General features: G+C 38.0%; 1 protein-coding gene across 2 annotated transcripts in view; it reads left to right on the top strand.

The window, feature by feature from the left end:
• Nucleotides 1–215: 215 nt before the first annotated feature.
• CRISPLD1 (cysteine rich secretory protein LCCL domain containing 1) overlaps nt 216–21,876 on the top strand; it is a 31,411-nt gene continuing 9,750 nt past the window's right edge. For both annotated transcript variants that reach the window (XR_006414122.1, XM_044424385.1), the window contains exons 1-10: nt 216–532; nt 2,029–2,350; nt 14,403–14,521; nt 14,651–14,783; nt 15,656–15,771; nt 17,877–17,977; nt 19,408–19,563; nt 19,654–19,714; nt 19,824–19,890; nt 21,097–21,227. Coding sequence is in view for 1 of the 2 variants with exons in the window: in XM_044424385.1 (XP_044280320.1) it covers nt 2,093–2,350; nt 14,403–14,521; nt 14,651–14,783; nt 15,656–15,771; nt 17,877–17,977; nt 19,408–19,563; nt 19,654–19,714; nt 19,824–19,890; nt 21,097–21,227 (1,142 nt within the window). In the remaining variant the exon portion in view is untranslated. The remainder of the gene's footprint in view (nt 533–2,028; nt 2,351–14,402; nt 14,522–14,650; nt 14,784–15,655; nt 15,772–17,876; nt 17,978–19,407; nt 19,564–19,653; nt 19,715–19,823; nt 19,891–21,096; nt 21,228–21,876) is intronic.

Raw genomic sequence — 21,876 nt, 5'->3', positions numbered from 1 at the left:
CCAGGCGGGTCAGGGGGCGGGCGGGCCGGCCGGTGGGCGGGCCGGCGGGGAGGGGAGGGCAGCCCGGGTGCGTCACGGCCGGGTGTGGGCACCCTCCGCGGCCCGGATAAAGGGCCGGTGGCAAAGGGGGCAAAAGGAGAACCGTTCAGCAGCTCCTCGGGCTAGCAGCCGGCGGCCACTTGGAGGCGGGAGGCACCGTCGGTAGCAGCGGAGGGCGAGCGAAGGCTCATCCACGGAGCCCGGCGCGGGAAAGCGACTGTGCTGAGCGGGGCTGCCGCAGGGACTCAGACTGGGAGGCGCAAAAGTTTGCAACAGCGCCTTTTGCCTCCTCGACGGGCCGGAGCAGCCTTTCCTTTCCCAGCGAGGCGGCTGCAAACTTCCTTTGCTGGGAGAACTTTGGCAGGAGGCGCGCTGGGTTTCTTTCTGCAGAGTTGAGCGCGTGTAGCTCGCTCGCTCGCTCGCTCGCACTCGCACACACACGTGTACGCACGCACGCACGCACCCCGCGATTTGCTCCCAAAAGAGGCCCGAGGTAAGAGTTTCTCTTCGCCTTGGAAACCGGTTGCTCTTGGGCTCTCTGCTTATCCCGGCAGTCCTTCTCTCCCAGTTTGGCGTCCCTGGCTAGCAGGAAAAGAAAAGAAGCTCGTTTGAACCGCAGGACTTGCGAAGCTCGCCTGACGGACGCCTTCGGGGACCTGCCAGCCTGCGGCTCTCTCATTTCAAGAGCATCCTTCTCCATCGAGGGAGCTTTGAGGGCCAAACGTGGAACTGATTCAGTCCACGAAGAGTTGAATATTTGAGAAATAAAGAACAAAACAGTTGTGCATATCTTGCAATATATGGAGCTCTGATGTTTTTAGAATAAGGGAAAACGCTCTTTACATTTTATATCTGATATTCCTTCAAAATAGAAAGATGGCAGGAATCAGGCGAGCAGTTTTAAGCATACGAAGGGCCGAAAATCTCAATCCATTGAAATACTAGCAATGGGATGATCGGTAGCCATGTGCAGATGACCCTGAAGTTTTCTTCAATCATATTCTTTATCTGCCTGTCTCCAAATAACTTGGGCCATAGTTTTACCATGTAATTCTTGAAAACAGAGATATACTTGTGACTGCTTTGCAAACTAAGCATTTGTGTGTTAATAGCAATGATATGCATGCAAGTTTCATTGAGTTATCTCTGCACCTAAGCTCAGACTAACTATTCAGGATATGTATTGAAGTCATTTTTGAGATGCCCCTTACCATTTGAGTTATGCATTTAAAATACCCTGAAGTAACTTGTTATTTGTAAGGTACCATGAACTTAATTTGTGGATTGAGAGGTTTCAATAGGAAATTAATTTCAGTGGGAAAATTAAGCATATGCTTAAATCTGTTCCAGTTGAGATCAGCAAGATATGCAGCATGGTCTGATGGAGGTTTCTTCACAAGTTCAGCTGTGTTTAATGAGATTTACTTCTTAGAAATGGTGTTTAGGATTGCAGCCTTAAGGTGTTCACATTTGGCTACTTTAAGGCTGCAGTCCTAAAAATTCTCATGGAAATATCATAGCTCATCCTCTTGGATGTTTTCTTATTCCTTCTTTTAAGTTCACTGTGTATCTTCATGTTAAAAAAAAACATTTACAAAATCTTGATTCTAAGAGGACAGAATTAATCAGTTAATTATATGACTGCCATTTTTAGATACCTTCATGAGAAGAATGATTTTCATTCTTAGGTGTACATTCAGATAGTTTTGTACAGCATACCTCTTCAGCCTTCAGTTCATGAAATCTTCAGTATCTTCCTTGGTTTGCTATTAGTTCATCTGCCTTAAAAACACATGCTTCCATAGTCCTCTTTCAAGTAAAGATTTACTTTTGTTATTCAATAAATTAAGGCATAAAAGTTTGCTTTATGGTAAGACTGTCCCAAGACCATCTGGTAGTGGATAGTATACAAAAATTCTAAATAAATAATATAATAAATAAATACATTTCTTAACCTCAGAATCTCTTTGCCCCTTTTTACTGTTTCAGCCAATAGACCTAGAAGAAGGCTTTGCCTTGGGGTTAACACAGAAGAGTTTTGTGATCCTTCATCATGAAGAGTGTAGCAGAAGAATGGTTCAGAGTAACTGCTTTGCTATTTATAGTTCAAGCAGTTGCTGCTATGGTACTTCCCAATGCAACATTGTTTGAAGAGCTGCTGGACAAATACATGGATGAAGATGGTGAATGGTGGGTCGCCAAGCAAAGAGGAAAAAGAGCTATCACTGACAGTGATATGCAAAGCATCTTGGATCTTCATAATAAATTACGGGGTCAGGTGTATCCACAAGCATCCAATATGGAATATATGGTAAGGATGAACTACTTGTAGTTTCTACAAATGGGAAAAAGAACAGCTGAACAACATAGAAGTATTACCTACTTGACATCTGTCTATTTTAGATCAGTTATTTCCTGTTTCTCTTTTCATAAAGTCATGATTTCAACTAAGTACTATGTCTTTTTGTAGCGGGGGGAGGTAGTGTTCAACAGTTCATTCCAGAAGTACTGAAAAGTTCTATCAATTCCATATTTTAATGATGATGATGATGATGATGATGATGATGATGATGTAATGGTAAGGACACGTACATCATTAAGCAAAATGCTGTAATGATTATCAAAGCTTGGTGTGACCAGAACTTAAATTCTTAACTTATATTGTCTGGAAATGACTATAGCATGTATTTAGTTTTCTTCCTGAAAACTTGTGAACTTAAAACTGCTTAATTTTGGCAGCATTATTGTATAGTATAATGGTATGTTGGACGGTTTCTAAAAATAACTGTATGAACTAAGTTTATAATCTCCAAGATCAATTTGCAACATCAGTGCAGGAAATTGCAAACCTTTACTTTCCAGAATGGTCATACACTTAAGAGTAAGTATCATTGTGTTCAATGGGGCTTATCTATGCTGGATTGCAGCCCTAGGCTACTTGATGGACAAGCTTTCCTCTGCAGCTTCATAATGACCTTACTTCTTTCTGAAAAAGCTTAACCACACATTTATTCTTACCAGTCATCTGCCAAGGAAACTTACTCTTGCAGAGTGCAGAGAATTAGTGGCTGAGAAACAGAGCATAATGGTGTACATAGGAGTTGTTTTCCATGTGCCTCCCCATCTTATACATGATACTGGGAGCCCTATAAAACTGCAGTTACCTTGCACTCATCAAGAGATGCTGCTGCTGACCATACTCAAAAAAGTCTAATCCGTAAGGATATTGCCCAGTCATCTTCCTTCTCTTGCTTTGCTAGTTTGCTGGGGCGCATTAAACACATTATGAACTGTGCCTGAACTTTGAAGCATTTGGACTTAGCTCATAATGGGGCATATACTTTTTGTAGTACATATTCAAAGTCCACAAGTCAAAATTTGCTGTCACATTCTCTGGAAATACTTGAAGGTGAGAGAAGGGACAGTTCTGGGTGCTTCAAACTTCCCTAGCCTTTTGCTACAGTGTTCCCATAATTTATGTAGTTTATAATGCCTAATATTTATATAGCACTTCAAACACTGAAAACAAATGCTTACAACAGTCATGTACTATTAATTTTGAGGAGTTTGAAATGCCTTGACTTGTGTACGGCCATCAAATAAGACCCTGGCTCAGGTTAAACTGAAACTATGGATTTACTGGCTCTGAAAATGAAGCCTTAGTTGTTCCAGCAGACTAAATCTGAATTATTTAGAATAATATGCAATGTTTCATGGGAAGCAGATTTACACATTACTCTTTAGGAGTAGATTATGCATTGCTTTCTGCTGAAACCAGTTTTCACAAGCCATCTTGTCATTTGAAATCTATTTAACACATTGGTGGTGAATTTCCTTTATGGCTCCAGATCCCTATTGAGCTATTTTTATCCCACCAAGCTAACATTAGGGAAAGGCACTGGGAAAGATGGTGGATCTACCTGAGAATGCAGGAGATTAATCTCTTTGTAACATATTTAACAAAAGTTCTTACTCTGAGAACACACCAACAGTTTTTTTTTAATGAGGCATGGCCCATACTCATGATAAAATAACACTTGTAAACATAACCCCTATTAAATAACAATTATGATCTCTCCATGTGTATCTATTTAAATACATGAGAGTGCATGTGCATGTGTGCGTGCACACACACACACACACACACACACAGTCTATGCAGAAAGTCATTTGCATAGGGAAAATGTTCTGATGCCCTAGAATAGTGGTAACAAATGTTTTGGCCTGCAGCTCTTATCAGTCTTCACCATTGGCAGAACTAGTTTAAAGCTGATAAAACCATAGACCAGAACATCCAGAGGGCCATAAGTTGCCTACCACTGCCCTTGAGAGATCTAATTTAGTATTTTTATTTCACTTGTATTAGGTAAGCAACAAAGCTAAAAAGAAAGAAAAATAACCCATGCTTTTTTGTTTTGTTTTTGTTTTTTTTACTAATATACTACTAGTATATGACCTGAAATACTCAAGGAAAATTTTAAAACAAACTTAGTGGGATATAAGGTACAATCCTATGCAAGTTTTGACAGGAAGTTATCCTACAGCTCCAGTATTAGCCAGCCAGCTATGCTTTCTGTCTAAACATGCAAAAAAATTTATTCTTAGATATTATATTAGTTTCAACAGTATTGCAATATTCTAAACTTTTAAGGACAATAAGATGTACTTCTTAGTCCCTAGACAGCATTTGAGGCGCCATATGATAGTCTGTATTCCCCAATCTGAGGCTGGTGACAGCACCTGGACACCAACCTTGAATTGGAGAATTACCTTGAAGGGGAGAACTCTCCCTCACCTTCTTGTTGCTGGTTCAGAAGGAAATGTGCCTTCTGGCCTCCAAAATCAAGAGGGTCAAAGGGAATGTGGTGGGCAGGGATGGGAGAAGACTGGAGAGATCAGGATACAAGCTATGCAAAAGCCTTTCCAGTCTTTCCTTCCCCATCAGGCTAAAAAAATGCAGGGTATGAAGATGGGAAGCCACTTAACCATCCGCTTCTTCTCCCAGTCTTCATAGGATTGCATTCTAAATTGAGCAGCCTGAAGAACTGTTCCTTGATAGGCTGATAACCACTTATCCAAGTCAACTTTCTTCGACTAACATTGTTTGTGCACCTTCCATTTCACTCTGAGACATTTTCAGTGACATGCAGTATAAGTATGCTAAAGATGATCACCTGAGAATAATCAATTACATATTTGAACCTGCAGGATTGCTTAGTACGTGTGTAGTTGCCATGCATTAAGTTTTATTAATGAACTTACAAAATCATTTTTTCTATAGAAAAATAAAGCACTGGAAGTTTTCCACCTCACATCATGCCCTATGCATGTGGTTTGGTTGAACAGAACATAGTGAGCAGCTTTTATTTAGCCCAGTTTTGTCTAGTTTGATTGACAGGAAAGGGCTCTCTAACATTTTTTTTTAACTTTACTTTTTTTTGATGAGCTGCCCAGAGAACCCTCGGCCTATGGAGTAGCATAAAAAAACAATAAACAAACAAATAAATAAACATCTTGGCAGAGGCCTTCCAAATCACCTTGTACTTGATCCTTTCTAACTTGACCAGTCAGGGATCAAACCTGGGAATTTATGCAAGTAAACTATCAGCCTACTGCTATCCCAACAATAGCAATTTTGAATTTTTCCATGACAACTTACCTTTCCACTGCAGGATCTTCTATCAGTTCTTGTTTCTCCAGCATTGTGAGAATTACATTTTAGGGATAGTAAATGTACTGATGTAGGAATACCTTGACTAAAGTTAAGGAAGAGGCGGCTGTTGCTGTTCGTCCAGTTATTGTTGTGGTTGTTGTGATGTGCCATCCACTTGTCTCTGGCTTATGGTTGACCCTATGGATAAGTGCCCCCCAAATGATCATGTCCTTGACAGGCCTGTGCAGCTCCTATAAACTCAGGCCTGTAGCTTAATTTATGAAATCTATCCATCTTGTAGCTGGTCTCCCTCTTCTTCTGTCTTCAACTCACCTAGCATTATTGGCTTCTCCAGTGACTCTTGCTTTTGCATAATGTACCTGAAGAATGACAGTTTCAGTTTCATCATTTTTTGCTGCACATATTTCACATGCATCAACTTTCTTCACTGTCCAACTTTCAAACCCATACTTAATGACAGGAATACAATAGTGTGGATGATCTTGGTCTTGAAAGCAATATTGCCTGTTATTGTTGAGTTAGAGACTGTGACCATGAGAGCTATCCCTTGAATAAATAAATATAGTGGTAAATGTACTATTGCTGCATCAAATAAACAGCAGGAGCATGTTAAATTGAAGAAGACAGTGCTTCCAGACTGAGTTTCTTTTCTCCAGTGATCCTAGTGCTTTGGCAGGTGAATAGAATACTGATATACTAGCTTGCTGTGTACTCTTAATCTATATGTCAAAAGTGCCCCAAGACATGCTGTTCATCGCTGTTCCAAATATAATAGCAGACACCATGGAAAACAGCAATTGCCATGCAAAATTGTGTCACCTCTGTGAGGTACTTCCTGCTTTGTTTCTTTGTGACTACCATCACTGAGAGGGCTGACACCTGAGGATGCTGTTGTATTCAAGCAAGGATAGTTACATCTGCCCCACTTGTTAATAGTTAATTGGGATTTCTATCATGATGTTAAAGGTAGGGATCATAAAAAACAAGCCCCCTGTTTAATTACTTGTAAAGAAGAGTAGGTTAAATGGACAGAAGAATGAGGAAGACTTCTAGCTTCCTAGGAAAGCTTTCTTTCCTGCAGCAGAGAGCACATCTCTCCTTCTCTGTAGTGGGAAATTAACACTATTCATATCAGTATATGCTGATAGAGGCTACAATGGTGGCCACTGATAGAAATAGCATCAATATGCAGCCAGGAATGTGTAGTCTCAGTGCACTCTTCTGTAGGAAAGGAGACTGCTAGAGAGTTCTGCTGCCCCTTCCTGAGATTCCAGGTAAGCTGGGATAAGAATACTTTGGATTCCTTGGATTATTTGCAAAGATCATGCCTCTCTGACATAAATGTAGGGACACTGTTTCTGTCATCATTTCAGGATTATCTGGACTACAAAAGTCTGCCCAAGATGTTTGGATGAATAAGAAAATAATTGCTACTCATTGCAACTGAAGCGCTCCTGCAGTGATAATTTGTTAGCTTTAAGAACAACAGCCCTACATATGTAAACAGACTCACACATACAACTTGATTGTTACAAGATATGGCAGGAAAATGCTCTGCTTCCTAACTGATTGTTTTAATACAATCACAACTAGGTGTAGTGTCATTGCTCTATACAGAAAACCTCTTGAAGTTCTGTATTTGCCTTTTGTTGTTGATTGTACACAAACTTAATTTGATAAATTGTTGCTGAGCCTTGTTGCTGATAAATTGTTGCTGAGTCTTTCTAAGTTTGCTCTTTCCAGGGAAGTGGGTGGAGCATGGAGTTGTTACAATGGAGAGGCTTTACAGCACTGAACTTATGAACTTTTCTCTAAGCTTGTTCCTTTCATGCATTTTCCAATTTGCAGCAAGCAGACATATTTCCAAAGAATAAACAGAACAAGTAGATTAATTACTATTTCTTCAAGACCCTTATTTCATTTATTTGCCACAGTTGTATTTGTACTAAGTTTGTTGGTCTAAATGCTTACTTGATACAACTTGGAAATTTCCTGGCATCCAGCCATGTGCTACTGGATATACTGTTTCACAATTACTATAACCAGTTATTGTAACTTAATCAGTAATTAGTTTTCTTTCCTCCAAATTTTCTCTTAATTCCTGAAACAAATCCCCCAAAGGTCCTTCATTTCAGCTTTAAATGGACTGGAAAAATGGGAGCAGACACTGGCAACCCATATTCTATACTGTTGTTATGTGCCATCAAGTCATCTCTGACTTATGGCAACTGTCCAAATGTCCTGTCCAAGAAAGTTCTCAGCTTTTTAAGGCTGTCACTTCCCTTATGGAGTCAACCTATTTCATATTTGCATATTCTATACAATTCTCTTGTAACTTGTTATACATACCTATTTTTATTTCTTTTGAAGAAATTCAGTTTGATGTCTTCTCTGCTGCCTGTCACTTGGGTAATGGCCCACTCAGTTTTTATATATGGGAAAAACTTTAAAAGCAAAGGATACTTTAGCGTCCATTCAATCATGTTTAGCTATTCAATAATTTATTCCAAGTGCCTTCAAATATTAAGTTTATGTAACTTTGGCTACCATAGTTTATGTAATCCATTGGTACACAATGCTGTTCCACTAATAACAGGTAAGAAATTCATTTTAATGCAGATAGCAAGTCCTTATGGTTATTTAGATCTGACATACCTTCTGTTCATGCTTCAAGGTAAGCATATGTACCAAAAGATAGACTTTTGCTTTACTTTGATATTCTTTAGAAAACTCTTTCTCATAAATTATAGGATTAGGGTTAGAGGGAAGAGGCCCAGAGATAATAAGTTTAAGAAACAGCAATTGGTAGATTAAAAAACCCCAGAGAAAGAAGGAACAAGTAGCTAATCAACGAAAGCATGAAAATTGGGGTGTGACCAGTTGTGAAGCTAGCAGAAAAAGGAGAAGACAGGGAAAGAATGTCTTGGAAGCTACAAAGTCCTAAAGAGTCATATGTAACTGTGGACAGAGATAAGGGAGCTAGGACTTAAGAACGGAATACTTGGAAAGCAGGGGCCATGGGAAACTGGGAGCAAGTACAAGGAAGTGTATCTTTCTGTACCTATTCATATTATTTGAAGGCTATAATTAAGATTTATAGCTAAATGGAACTGAAAAGAAGAGAGGAAGTTCAAATGCCTTCCCACTGATTCAAAATCCTTGCTCTGCATATTTTTTCTGATCCGCTTTCTTTTCTCCCTATCCACTACTTGCCAGTGGTTTTCAAGGACACCTAATGAACACAATTCCCATTTTTAAGTACAGAGTATTATGGCCTGTGGGATGTTTTAAGTGGTTGTTTTTCATAAGTGGAACACTTAACCAAGAACTGAGCTCAAGTTTTCAAAGTGAAAATGCTTCCTCTCTGGCTTTCCACTTTCCTGCTCTACTTCAAAGCTCAGTGGAAGTGCTCCAGATTCCATGCCTGTGCCCAGAGGCATTTATTTCCATTAAATTAACTTTAGCAGTAAAAATTAGGACTGCAAGCTTTAATCAGTACATTAACCAATATTAGAGATGAATTAAGGTTCCAAAGTGTGATTGATGGTACTGAACTCTTTTTTCTTAGGTATTAGCAATGATATATTTGATAGCATGTGGATGATGCCTGGTGAAGCTCAAGATGCTCGAAGCAGCTAAGAAAGATTGGTAGTAGCCAAGGTTGGAGCATTAGTCTCTTTCATAATCATTGGTTTTCTTCATGATCAGCAGAATAAACTATGGAACACAGGCAAGAAGATATATGGGTCCCTAATATGTATAATTTATGCAGGTTTCATAATTAGGCTTTCCTTGGAACAGAATTTTATGTATGTATGCATGTACGTATGCATTTATTTATTCACATATTTATAGGCTGCCTATAACTGCCAAAAGGTCTTCCTAGGAGGCTTGCTTAGTTCAGAGAACACTCATATCCAGAATAATAAAGCAGATATGATTAAGAATATGTGAAGTTTTCTCAGTGGCAAGGAACAGTATTTGTACTGCCTCTCAAGGAAAAGCAAATATTTGCTTTCTGCTGTTTCCAAACAAGCTGAAGTTTCTGGGTATGTTCAATGATAAATGAACAGTCTAATTTTCTTTGCAAATTATTTATTATACCTCTTTTAGTGCCACTTAATTTGCAGCACTCCAGCAAAATATCAGTTGTTATCTTTTCGAGAAAGTAAGCCTATAAATTGAAGAGAGTTGACCCTCAAAGTCAGTGATACAACTCAGTGTTTATGTGCATCTTCGCTAGCTGGCTGGCCACTCCTTACTAAATGATGCACACTGGATTTAAACCAATGGTTCCAGATCCAGCAAGTAATATTCATGGAAACCTGTTTCTGTTCACAGCTTTGTATAACTGGATCTGAGGTCTAATTAAAATTAGCTACTTCTGTATGGTATTTCTTACCCAGTTTTTATTCTTTTTTCTTTACTCACTTAGCTTGTCTTACATAATATACTGGGTGTTATTAAAACAGTAAATAAGTACCATACTGTACTGTGATATTTACTTTGCCAGTCTATTCCTTATATTTAGAATGAATACAGCATTGAGGCTTTATATCATGCCACAGTAAATGTTTACTTTCATTGGTGCCAACTGTATGCATTACTTTCTTTACTAAGTCTGAATCTTAGCTCTTTTTATTTTACTTTGCAAAGCTTTTACCTCCTTGAAAGGGTTCTCTTTCTGTTCTGTAGGTTAGTTCATAGTTTTGTGTGACTCTGCCTGAAATATGTTGAATGGCGATTAAAAATGACTGATACTAGAATCTCACAACAAAATTAGGATATGGAAATGTTTATTACTGTTAAATAAATAACTTTACTGGTGTCACAGACTGCATGACTGTATACAATCAATATTACTAGTATGCAAATAACTTTATTATAAAACTTATTGCTGATATGAAATGATTGTTCACAAATTGTTTGAAGAGTATTTTATAAGGAAGTTGCATACTTTCCATTTGTCCCAGGAGTTGGTATAAGGCAAGTGGGGATAACCTATTTTCTTATTTTAATTAATATTTTGTATGTCTCTTCTTATGTGTCTGTGCCTTATTGTTTTGTTTTTTGTAAAACAGAAGTCACATTTTGGATTGAAAATTAACACAACTCACAAAATGATGGAATTGATTACATTGTTACTTTCAACCTTTGAAGATAACTTGATGTTCTAGTGTGTTGCAATTATTTGTTGACAGTAATTAGAATACAGTAGGTGATATAGTTTTATGTTTTCTTCTATGATAGAGAATATTATTTACATTTTCAGAATAAGAGTGTGTCCCTTTAAGTCATGTGTTGTTTTGACTTTGATAGATGAGCATTGGGTATTTCTTCCCCAGAATATTTTATCTTGCAGAAATGAAATACAAATATAATGTGAAGCATTGCACTGAATCAGAGGAGCTTTTACGCTTTGGAGCTTTGTGCTGTATCAAAAGAGTTTTACTAGCTGACTAAGTAAATGTTAGTAATATGTAACAGTGCTGGGATGAGAGGAATGTGGATTGTCAAATAAGTCCAACATTGCACACTTGAGAACTTGTGATGGGTGCCATATTGAAATGGACTTTTGAAAAGATATAATATCCTTTTGATGTTTGTTTCTTGTTCCTATGTCAAAACCAGATGTGACTGTGTATCTTCTGATTTCCAGCAAGCCTACAGTTAGGGGTTTTCTTCAACAAGTCAAACTAGAGGAACTTTGCGGATAGTTAGGCAGGCAATGAACTTATTTATTTATTTATTTATTTATTTATTTATGACACTAAGTCAGGGATCTCTGGGCTGCTCACAAAGACAATAGCATACAAACAATTTTTAAAAGCAATATCAAACATCTTAAAATGATAATTAACATTGGAAAAGGAGGAAATGCACATTACAAAATAAAAGCAAGCAGTAAGAAAATCACACAAAACCATAATTATACTAAAAACAGGTATGAAATAAAAGCAGGTATGTCTTCACCTGGCATCAGAAGCTAAAGGCTGCCAAATGTACCTCCTTAGGAAGCACGTTCCAAAGGCAAGGTGCACTAACAGAAAAAGCCTTTCCTTGTTGTTTCCCCCTTTACTTCCTTTGAGAGGGCCTCACACAGAAGCACATCTAAGTTTTTTGTTGAGGTTTACTGCTATGTGCAATATCCTATAAAACAGCTGTGCTCATGCTGTTTCTTTGTGCCAGCAGGAGTGCCTGCTTGTGCAATGGGGATTTTGCATTTTTGAAAGTAACCCATGAAAGAATGAACATTCTCATTCCTAGATTGGCGACAGTTCAGCAAACTCCATTGACTTTCCTCACCACAGAAATGAGCATTTTTGGCTGCTGAAAGTAGGGGGATAAAACAACAGCATTTGGAACTGCTTTGGAGTAAGAAAAGGTCAATATCAGCTTGCACTGAGAGACCCTGGATTACATCTAAGTCTAACTCTGAGTCTAACTCTTTGAGACAAGGCAGTTTACATGAGTTTGTATCAGCTATACTTTCCTTTTCCTCCTCCTCCTCCTCCTCCTCCTTTTTTATTTTAGGGTAAGCACAAACTGTCTGATCTGGATTAGAACTATGGGGTGTCATGGGAAGGGGGCTTTTCCTGTGCCTATTCAAAACTAAAAACAAGAATAACACAACCTGTTTCCTGGACACACATTTGAAATTGAGCTTATTTTGGCCTTACATGCTGCAAGATCTGTCAAAAATTTGTTGAGAGCTCTAGAACACCTTTTGCAAACAAGTAGCTGCATTGGCTAAATCCAGCTTCTCCTGGAGCCAATGTTAGGGTCTCCTGCCTTCACTTCCATGTAGGATAAAATGGCTGCATATCAATTTTTGATCTTTGTTCAATTTAGCCTGGAGTTTTGTGGCAAGATAGGAGACCTAGATGTGTTTACACAAACTATATTTTAGATGGCAGAGGAAACTTTTAAATAATACTTTATTCCAAGAGCTGACCCAAGCAAACTTAATGACTAAGACAGTTTTAAAATTCTTAATCTCTTGTGCCAATTGGAGTGTGATAGCTTAGGTTTTTGGTTAGGTGTTAGTCTGTTTTCCTGAAATAATGGGCTTGTTGTAGGATAGTGGTAAAGCAATTTCTCTTGACAACAGAAAATCCAGATCCAGCACAATTTATCTGGGGACCTATGGAGATAAAGGGAATGCTCCTGCCAAATGTGCCAGATGCATTAGCATATCTCTGCCCCCTGATCACCCTTTCAAGGCCTCAACCACTGGGCATGCTAAAGAATCCCCCTAGGAAGTGAAAGGCCCTGGGTGAATGTTTAAGAACTTCCCCCAAAGTGACCCTCAACTAGTCTCCCTGGCAAATGTCACCTATTTGCCAGAGGCATCTCAACGCATACTGAAACTGGCCAACTGCGCTTAGTTGGCTAGAGCAGGTCACACTGGATTTGGTCTTCATTTTCCTCCTCTGTTACAGCCCACCAGCCAGGGAAAAATACCTGAGAAGAGCAAAGGAACCTGGCTCATGGTTTTCTGAGGCAGTGCAGGACTGGGTGAGAGGACTGACAGCTAGCATGTGCCAGTACTAACGATATGCAAAGTGGTTGTCCTGGGTAGAGGAGCAGCAGTGGATCGGTGGCCTGGTCCTGATCTGCTGCCCCACCTGTTCCACTACCTGAGGATTACAAGTAGAGGTCCAATAATAGTCTAAAACTTCCTTTTCTTTTATTTGAGCCCACCTGAATATACATTGTACTGAGGAGTTAACTAGAAGAAATACAGAGTGCTTGGATACAGATCAATACTTGGAGGGTAAATGGCTTCTTTGCACCAAGTTCATTTGTTTTGCATAGTTTTCAATCATAGCAATGACATTTGTCAGAATGTTAAAGAACAAGCACATTCTTGTGTTTGTATTTAAAGATTAAATAAGGAGGATATTTTGTAACATTGACACTGTAGAAAATAGAATATTTTCTTATGACTTTTGGTGTCATCTTTTTTTATGTAGTTTGAAAAATGTAAACCCTTCAGAAACTTCTTAAATATGCTATCCAGCTGCACAGTTCCTAGGAGTGTATGTGCTCATCTGTCATGAGTGGTCACAATAAATGAAATGTTTCATCAAATACAGTTTTTGCAGGGCTTTTGACAGCTACATTTCATCATTCTGTGCAGAAAATGGTTTTCTGTTAAAAAAGATCACTTGATCAAAAATGTCTTGTTTGCTGTAGATACTACTGACAGATGGACTAGATTAAGACTGTTCTATGCCCTGTTGAACTAATTAGTGAGTAGATTTGCATAGGATTGCATAGGCTGTGAACCTAGATATTCCTATGTAGGAAAAAGTCCTGTGGAACTAAATGGAGCCTACCTCTGAGTAGACATGTATAGAATTGTGCTGTAGATCTATCGTTAGGGTATCATTAGCATTTTTGTTTTCGCCCCTTTTGCCTTTGGCTTCACTTACTATTGCAATGGAACTTTGCCCTTGGCTGAATCTGCATCCCTAATTTTATCTCCATCCCTGATTTTTTCTTTTATGATTTTAAAGCCATGATTCTTAGTGATTTTTCTAAACATACTATAGTTTCCAACAGGAAATGGTTTCAGGAAAGGAACAATTTAGATATTATTCTTTATGCATTAAAATATATCAAAATAGGAGCAATTATTTCTCTTAATTAGTTTCTGCTTCTCTCTATCCTCATTTGAATACAGACATGGGATGTAGAGCTGGAGCGATCTGCACAGTCCTGGGCTGAGACATGCCTTTGGGAACATGGGCCTTCAAGTCTTCTACCATCTATTGGGCAGAACTTGGGAGCACATTGGGGAAGGTATAAAGAGAATATTTGTTACATATATTATCAAATGGTGTAAGAACAATTTCTGGGGAAGGGATAAATATGATTGAAATTGTCCCTGTTGTCTGAATGATCTTGTAATTTCATTGGTTTCTTTTTTAGATATAGACCTTTAACATTCCATGTCCAATCATGGTATGATGAAGTGAGAGATTTTACCTATCCTTACCCACAAGAATGTGACCCTTATTGCCCCTACAAATGTTCTGGGCCTGTGTGCACTCATTATACACAGGTGGGTATGAATTTTAAACTTCTCAATATTAAGCTTATGCTTATCAATTTGATGTATATTTTGCAGAGCTAGAAAGTTGATAGGAAGTATAAAAATCATTCATTGATTGTCAATTTCTTCTTACTGTAGAGAAAAGCTTATTTTTCTTCATTGTGCAATGAATTCTGTGCCAAAGGAAGAGAAATTATGTTATATTAAATTCAGGTTTCCTTTTCTACAAAGTTCTTTAAAAATAAAAAGGAATGTTTAAAATATTATTTAAATTGAAATATTAAAATATTAAAAAGATGAGAGGAATCCAGTAAAGATTTTATACTGATGGAATGTGGAGTTATAATTCCTTGTCTACCCCACAAGCCCAAAATTTGCTCCATTATGGTTTTAAGAGTAAAATACAGTGGGTTCAATCCATACTTAATCATATTAAGGGCACTTGCTTAGGAATGCTGGAAGTTGTAGGGCATTTTTGTGTTTCAATGGTTGTAGTATTATGCCTTTTTAGCATAATATCAGTAAAATTTAAGTTACTATACTCTAAGTATGGATAAGTTGGATATGATGCCAACTCAAGCATCAGACTATTTTCTTTCAGTGAGATTGACCAAAGGAATCCTTTCAGAATCTTGTTGTGTTAACCACATACCTGCTGTCTTATATTTCCCCTACAGTAGTCAAAGTATAGTCATATTTGTGAATATTCATTGAGACCCTTATATTAAATTTCTACTCTCTGTGTAAAGTACACCTATAAACATTTTTTTGGTAAGGAAAAAATGAAACTGTTACTTTTTGCCTTTTTGAGATTTCATTATTAGGCATGTTTGTTTTAGTCTGAATGTGGTGTTTAACCACTCTGTCTTTTTATCCTGTAGGTGGTATGGGCTACAAGTAACAGAATAGGCTGTGCTGTTAACTTGTGCCATAACATGAATGTCTGGGGACAGATATGGCCAAAAGCCATTTATTTGGTGTGCAATTATTCTCCAAAGTAAGTACGCTTATGATAGCTAAATGGGCTATTTAGAGAGATGTATTTTAAAAAGTACACACTATTTTTGCTGTTTAAGAAAAGGAAAGCTACAGGAGGTGGGGGGTCGATCAATTTGGATCAGAGAGAATGAGGAAATGCTTTATTCTCTCTCTGCATATTACTTCTCCACTCCAAATTCGCCCCTCTCCCAAGCTGCAACTCCCTGTAAGGCTCTGAACACGAGTATGTGAAGATAGTGGTCTCTGCCCATTATCATTTGCTTACGTTCTCCTGTTCCCAACTTCCTCTTATGGGTTTTGGTCACAGAAAAACTGTTCTCACATGCCCATAACAGGTACCCTAACACCAACACCAGCATTTATTTGGTAAAGTACAAAGCAACATATAATCCCCTAATTAATGTTGGAGGGGGAAAAAAAGGCTAAATTTTCTGTTTCAGGTTTCTGTAACAATGTCTTGCATTGTTTCTAGTGGAGATTTTATACCATGCAATGCTAACATATTTTGAATTTGGAAAGCGCCAACCTAAATCTGTTATATTCCAAAGTCACAACATTCCAAGCATTCTCTAAAATCTGCCAGCTCTGTTTATGAACATAATCTGTTCATTTTGTAACTGATGATTAGAAGAGATCTGATTGTCAGCAGCTTAGCTGAATTACAGTGATCTTCCATAGTGTTAAATAAGGTTGTGCTCAGCTTCATTATCCCAGTGTGGGCACAATATGATAGCATTATGCCAGTGGAATGACCAGTGTATCCTGTACTTACAGGCAGGGATAAAAGACACAATCAGAAAATCTCCAAAATTTAGAAATCCCTCTCACCGATCCATGGAAACTTGCCCTAAGTGATACATGTGTACTAGAAGAGTGGATTGAATTGTTTTTTTTTTAAATTAGCTCTTTTATTTAATGATTTTAATTTCATTTCCAAGATAATAACTTAAGTATCAAAGTTTAGAAATCTTAAGAAGGCATAAAACAGAGAAAGTCTTCTGCACATAACATGGGCATTTTCTCCAGACAGTCTAATGAAAGCATATGTCAGTTTATTCTATTACTGTACAACATTAACAATATTGACTATGGTCCCTGAAGGTTCCTTCACCTAGACAACTTAACTTAACTTAGACTTAACTGCACATATAGAAAACTAAGGAATAAAGAATAACTTAGGCTCTTTCTTTTCTGTACAGTACAGGCCTAGCAATTCTCTTAAGGGAACAGGTTGAATCTCTTTCAGCTTTACAGACTAATTCCATTTTGGAGAACCTATGAGAATGGCATATTTCAGTGCTGGGTGGGTGGGGCCAAAGGAAAAAAGGCAGGATCAAGCATGCAAGGAAGGTACCTCAACTACTTTGTAAAACCCAGCGCTCTGGACTGGGATCAGGTATGCCAGCTTTCATTCCTGGGCTCTGCATTCCTTTCCAAGCCCAATGTCTACTCTCATTAAGAAAAATATTGATGCCTTTCAGTTTTGCCCATTCTCCACCTCGAGTTTTGCCCATTTATGTGTTCCTTCAATGTTTCTGCCTTCACTACTGATCAAGATTAGTTACAAATATTGTAACCATAGATCTTCTTCTCCTCTTTACTAAAGGCATTTATTGTGCCTGCTGATCAATAAAATCATGCTTCAAAAGTCCACAACAGCCTAACTGCATCTATCTTTGTCCTCTACCAAAAGCTTTTCCCTTTAGTAGTTAATCTACAGTGCACAGTATACATTGCAAATTATAGTTGGCCAGGTCGACTCAAATTATATTGTTTTTATATTGTGTTTATTTATTATTGTGAGCCGCCCCGAGGCTTCAGCGAATGGGGCGGCATAGAAGCCTCCTAAATAATTTAAATGAATAAATAAATAAATAAAATAGTTTCTGCTAATGTTCTTAAGACAGCAGACAATAAGGATGACTGGTGTGCCCCCCTAAAATAGTCCATGTGAAACAAATAGCCACCCTCAGTGAGTGAAAATTACATTCTTAACCACAGGTGCTAGATTGTTCTTATTAGGTTAGTGGTGGTCTTTTTTAACTATGAAAGGTAGAATATTTTCATAAGTGTGTTTCACTAAATAGTCTTTTCTCCTCCTAGGGGCAACTGGTGGGGACATGCTCCATACAAACATGGTCGCTCATGTTCTGCATGTCCACCTAGTTTTGGAGGAGGCTGCAGAGAAAATCTATGTTATAAAGGTATGTATTCAGCAAATTAAAATATGTCTCTACTGCTGATCCCACACTTTTCATGGTGTCCCAGGCTGCTGGAAAGAAGGTTACAATTTCATGGGGAGTCCTGTGTATTGGCAAAGACAACTTCATATTTAACTATGCAAAGGCACTAGTGATGAGCATAAAAACATAACTGATAGTGGGTTTTCTAACCTGATAGGCTATCCTTTCTCCCTGTTTGTTGAACTGAAATGAGCTATATTCTCAGCTTCTGAATTGAAGAAATGGAAATAACTGTGTGAAAACTAAGCTGGTTGGCTCAAATTAAGCACATCTTGATTTTTAAAAGTCAGAAGACCTAATTTAAGCAATTGCTCTTGTTGCCATCATAACTTACTGGACCACTTTTACATTCTGTCTTAAACTTCTTTGGCTTTAGCAATTCATACTTAAAAGGATTTTGTAACTAAAACATGAAAATAGATATATTATTCCATCTTTTGAGGAAACTAAAATTCATGCAATTAATTCATTTAGAAGTATCTTCAGCAGGCATTTAGGTGGGATAATGCGACATATTCTTCATCTCCTGATCTACATGTATTGATTAGGATGTTGGCAGAGAACCCCAGTACATAGAGGTGCAGAGAAATCTCAGTGTGAGATCCAGAACTCTGCTTTGGAGCATTACGGAGTGTGTAAAGAAAATCTTTTTCATTGTTCTGTACATAATGTACCACATATTGAAGAAGGAGGCTACTGCTGTGATCCTGCTAACATATCATATCTTTATTATTCCCTGTTTGTTGACTTGAGAAGGACTTGATAATCTCTCATTGCTTTAGGAATTTTTCCTTTGGTTATTGTTACATTGGCTTTTGACTGTGACACTCAATTACTGCCATGATTACAATATAAGACAGCATTTGATAGTAAAGATAACAATAACCAGCTGATATTAAATATTTTAAAGTCCCATTGCTTTCTCATGGGAGGATTTACTCACAATGGGATCTAGAAGAGTTTAAAGATTGTAATCCTGTAAGTGAGATCCTACAAATAGGTTCCTTTGACCTCAGAACTTACTTCCAAGAAAATACATGTAATTTTGTTTTCACAATAGCTAGGAAACACACATCTGATACTTACACTATTTTCAATTTGCATTCCTTGTTCTTTTCACACATGACAATCCATTGTTGGCTAAAGCATGCATTGTCAGGCACAAGTGTTAGTATGCTGCTTTTGGCATTTTTCTCACTTCTACTTTCAACTACCCCATAGGTTAATTGTAAGTTGTAGAAGTGAGAACCCCTCCAAGTAGCAATGGGCTCATTTGTTCCTCTCACTGCTGGCAATTTCTGGGTTAAATAATTGCCAGATTGGTGCTAAGTGCTCACTGAATACATCTGTTGGGAAAAAATAGTAACTACTTAATATGTTTCTTACAACAGAAGGTTCTGAAAGGATTTACTCTCCTGAGATGGAGACCAATGAGATTGAACGGCAGCAAATGCATGTCCAGGATGCATCACAAAATCAGTTAAGCCTGTATGCAACTGCCCATGACGAGGCTGAAAGAAATGAAGTCATAAGCAAACAACAAATGTGTAAGGAAAGTTCCTTTATAACATGTATTTTTTAATTGAATACCAAAGCACCTTGAAACACATCAATCACACTGGCTGCTTTTTCCTCAGCTCAAATAGTTTCCTGTGAAGTACGGTTAAGGGACCAGTGCAAAGGAACAACATGTAATAGGTAGGATGCACTTCACACTTCCATCAGAATCTCCAAAACCATATGTGTTTATCTAACAATTTATTTCTTGTCAGTCCTTCTTAAATGAATTTCTGTTTTAATTTTCTAGATACGAATGCCCTGCTGGCTGCTTGGAAAGCAATGCCAAAGTTGTTGGAAGTGTACATTTTGACATGGTAAAAAAATGTAATTCATATTCAGGGTAGCACTGTTGATAGCTAGGAAGGTTAGCTAACATGTATTATTTCTGACAAAATATTTGGTAAACAATACTTTCTCAGAAATCCACATCAAATCCACATCCAGAGACGCATAGTGATTGGACAGGTTATAAATATCCCAAACAAACAAAAAAACAAACAAATAAATAAACTTCACCCACTAAGAGAGTAATCCCAGAGCTCCCTTGACAGTGTCTAGAGAGCCAGAGTGTGACTTGGATTCCAAAGTTGGAAACAGAGCTTTGACCTCAGATTTGGGAATCTGTGCTTGGATTGCCCTCCCCACTTTGTATCTGGTATTTGGCTGCTTCTCTGAGGTCAGAAAAGTGGGTATTTCAGAATGAAAGGGATGGGTAAAGACTGGGACTGCCAGTATCCTGATGGTAGGTCACTCTTCTTCCTTTTTTTACCAAGCACTGTAGCTAGATGGCCAAAATTGGTCAACCAGCTGAAATGCAGAGTAGTTGAGGGATGCAGAGATCACCTCTAGATCTTCCCATACTCTTCACTGGAGGTTCATAAGCCTCCAAGTTCAGGGATTGTGCCCTAACTTATTCTGAGGTTAAGATCTGTTTAACTGGCAATGTATATGCAAGGTAATCCACACGTTTAATCAGGATGTCATTTCTGACATTACCTGCCAACTCAGCACTGACAGCATCCAGAAGAGCAAGTTTATCAAAATGCATTTTCATAGAACTGAAGTTTTCCTGCATTTAGAAATTTAAACAAGACAGGGCAATACTTGTGGCAACAAGATAGCTTGATTGCTAGCAACAAGGAAAATGCCTTTTCCATGGTGGCACCCCTCTTATGGAAAGAACTCCCCCCAGAGGCTTGCCCACCAACCTTAATATTTTTTCAGTGGCAGGCTAAGAGTGCTCTCTACATTTGATTAGTTTACCATGGCATTGTAAGTCATTTAAACAGGTTTAATCAGGTTCACTGTTTTACCATGGAATGTTATATGTGTTTTAAAGGTGGTTTTACATGTTGTATGACAATCCCCCCGCTCCACATGTTTCTATAATGTTATGTATTTTAGATTGTATTTTAATAGATTTTTGTAAACCATCCAGATAGCTTAGGCAATAAGGAAGTTAAATAAATAAGGAAGGAAGTCTAACAAACAAATCATATTTCTGTGATTTTCTTTCCTAGCAATCAAGCATTTGCAGAGCTGCAATACATTATGGCATCCTAGACAATGAGGGTGGCTGGGTTGATGTTACCCGGCAGGGAAGAAGACATTATTTCATAAAGTCCTATAGAAATGGAGTTCAGTCCATTGGGTGAGGGAAAAAAATCATTCTTTCACAAATAAAGTGCATAGTTATAAGATTTTAAATATAATGCATTGTTTGTTAATACAAATTAAATAATTAATTTATTCAAAGCATGTAAAATTAATTTATTTTTTATCATATAATACTAGTCAGTTTTTACTGTTGTGTTACTTGACAGACTAAAGCTATGAAGCTTGAGAATCAATTAAAATTTACATCTGTCAAGTTTTTCAGAATTTGGTTTCCCATACATTCGCATTCTCTGTTTAATAATTTCTGCTAATTCTTGTACAATATGTAAGACATTGTGTTGTTGAATGGAAATTAAATACCCTCCAATGATTTTAAATCAATCATCATTGTTTGGAATATTCTTACATGCTTACCCCTTGGATACAAGCTTTTACATTTTCTGAATCAATGGAGATGCAGGGCCCTGACAAAAGGTGGGCTGAGAGACTGGTAAGAGCTGGCAAGGGAACAGGAAAGATGGACTGATTTGTGTTCTATTTTTCCTCCTCAAAATCAGCTCAGCAGGTCACTGAGCCAGTTTGACTAGGTGGTTGAGCAACAGAGAGAACAAGATACTGCAGATCCTGGCTTCTTATCTTTTCCCCACCCAATGGAACACACACCCCTTTTGACCTTTATGAGG

The sequence above is a fragment of the Varanus komodoensis genome, unplaced genomic scaffold, assembly GCF_004798865.1.
Source record: "Varanus komodoensis strain SLA01 unplaced genomic scaffold, ASM479886v1 scaffold14_1, whole genome shotgun sequence".
Classification (NCBI taxonomy): domain Eukaryota; kingdom Metazoa; phylum Chordata; class Lepidosauria; order Squamata; family Varanidae; genus Varanus; species Varanus komodoensis.
The sequence above is the reverse complement of the archived record's forward strand: the minus strand, read 5'-3'. Positions and strand labels throughout refer to the sequence as shown.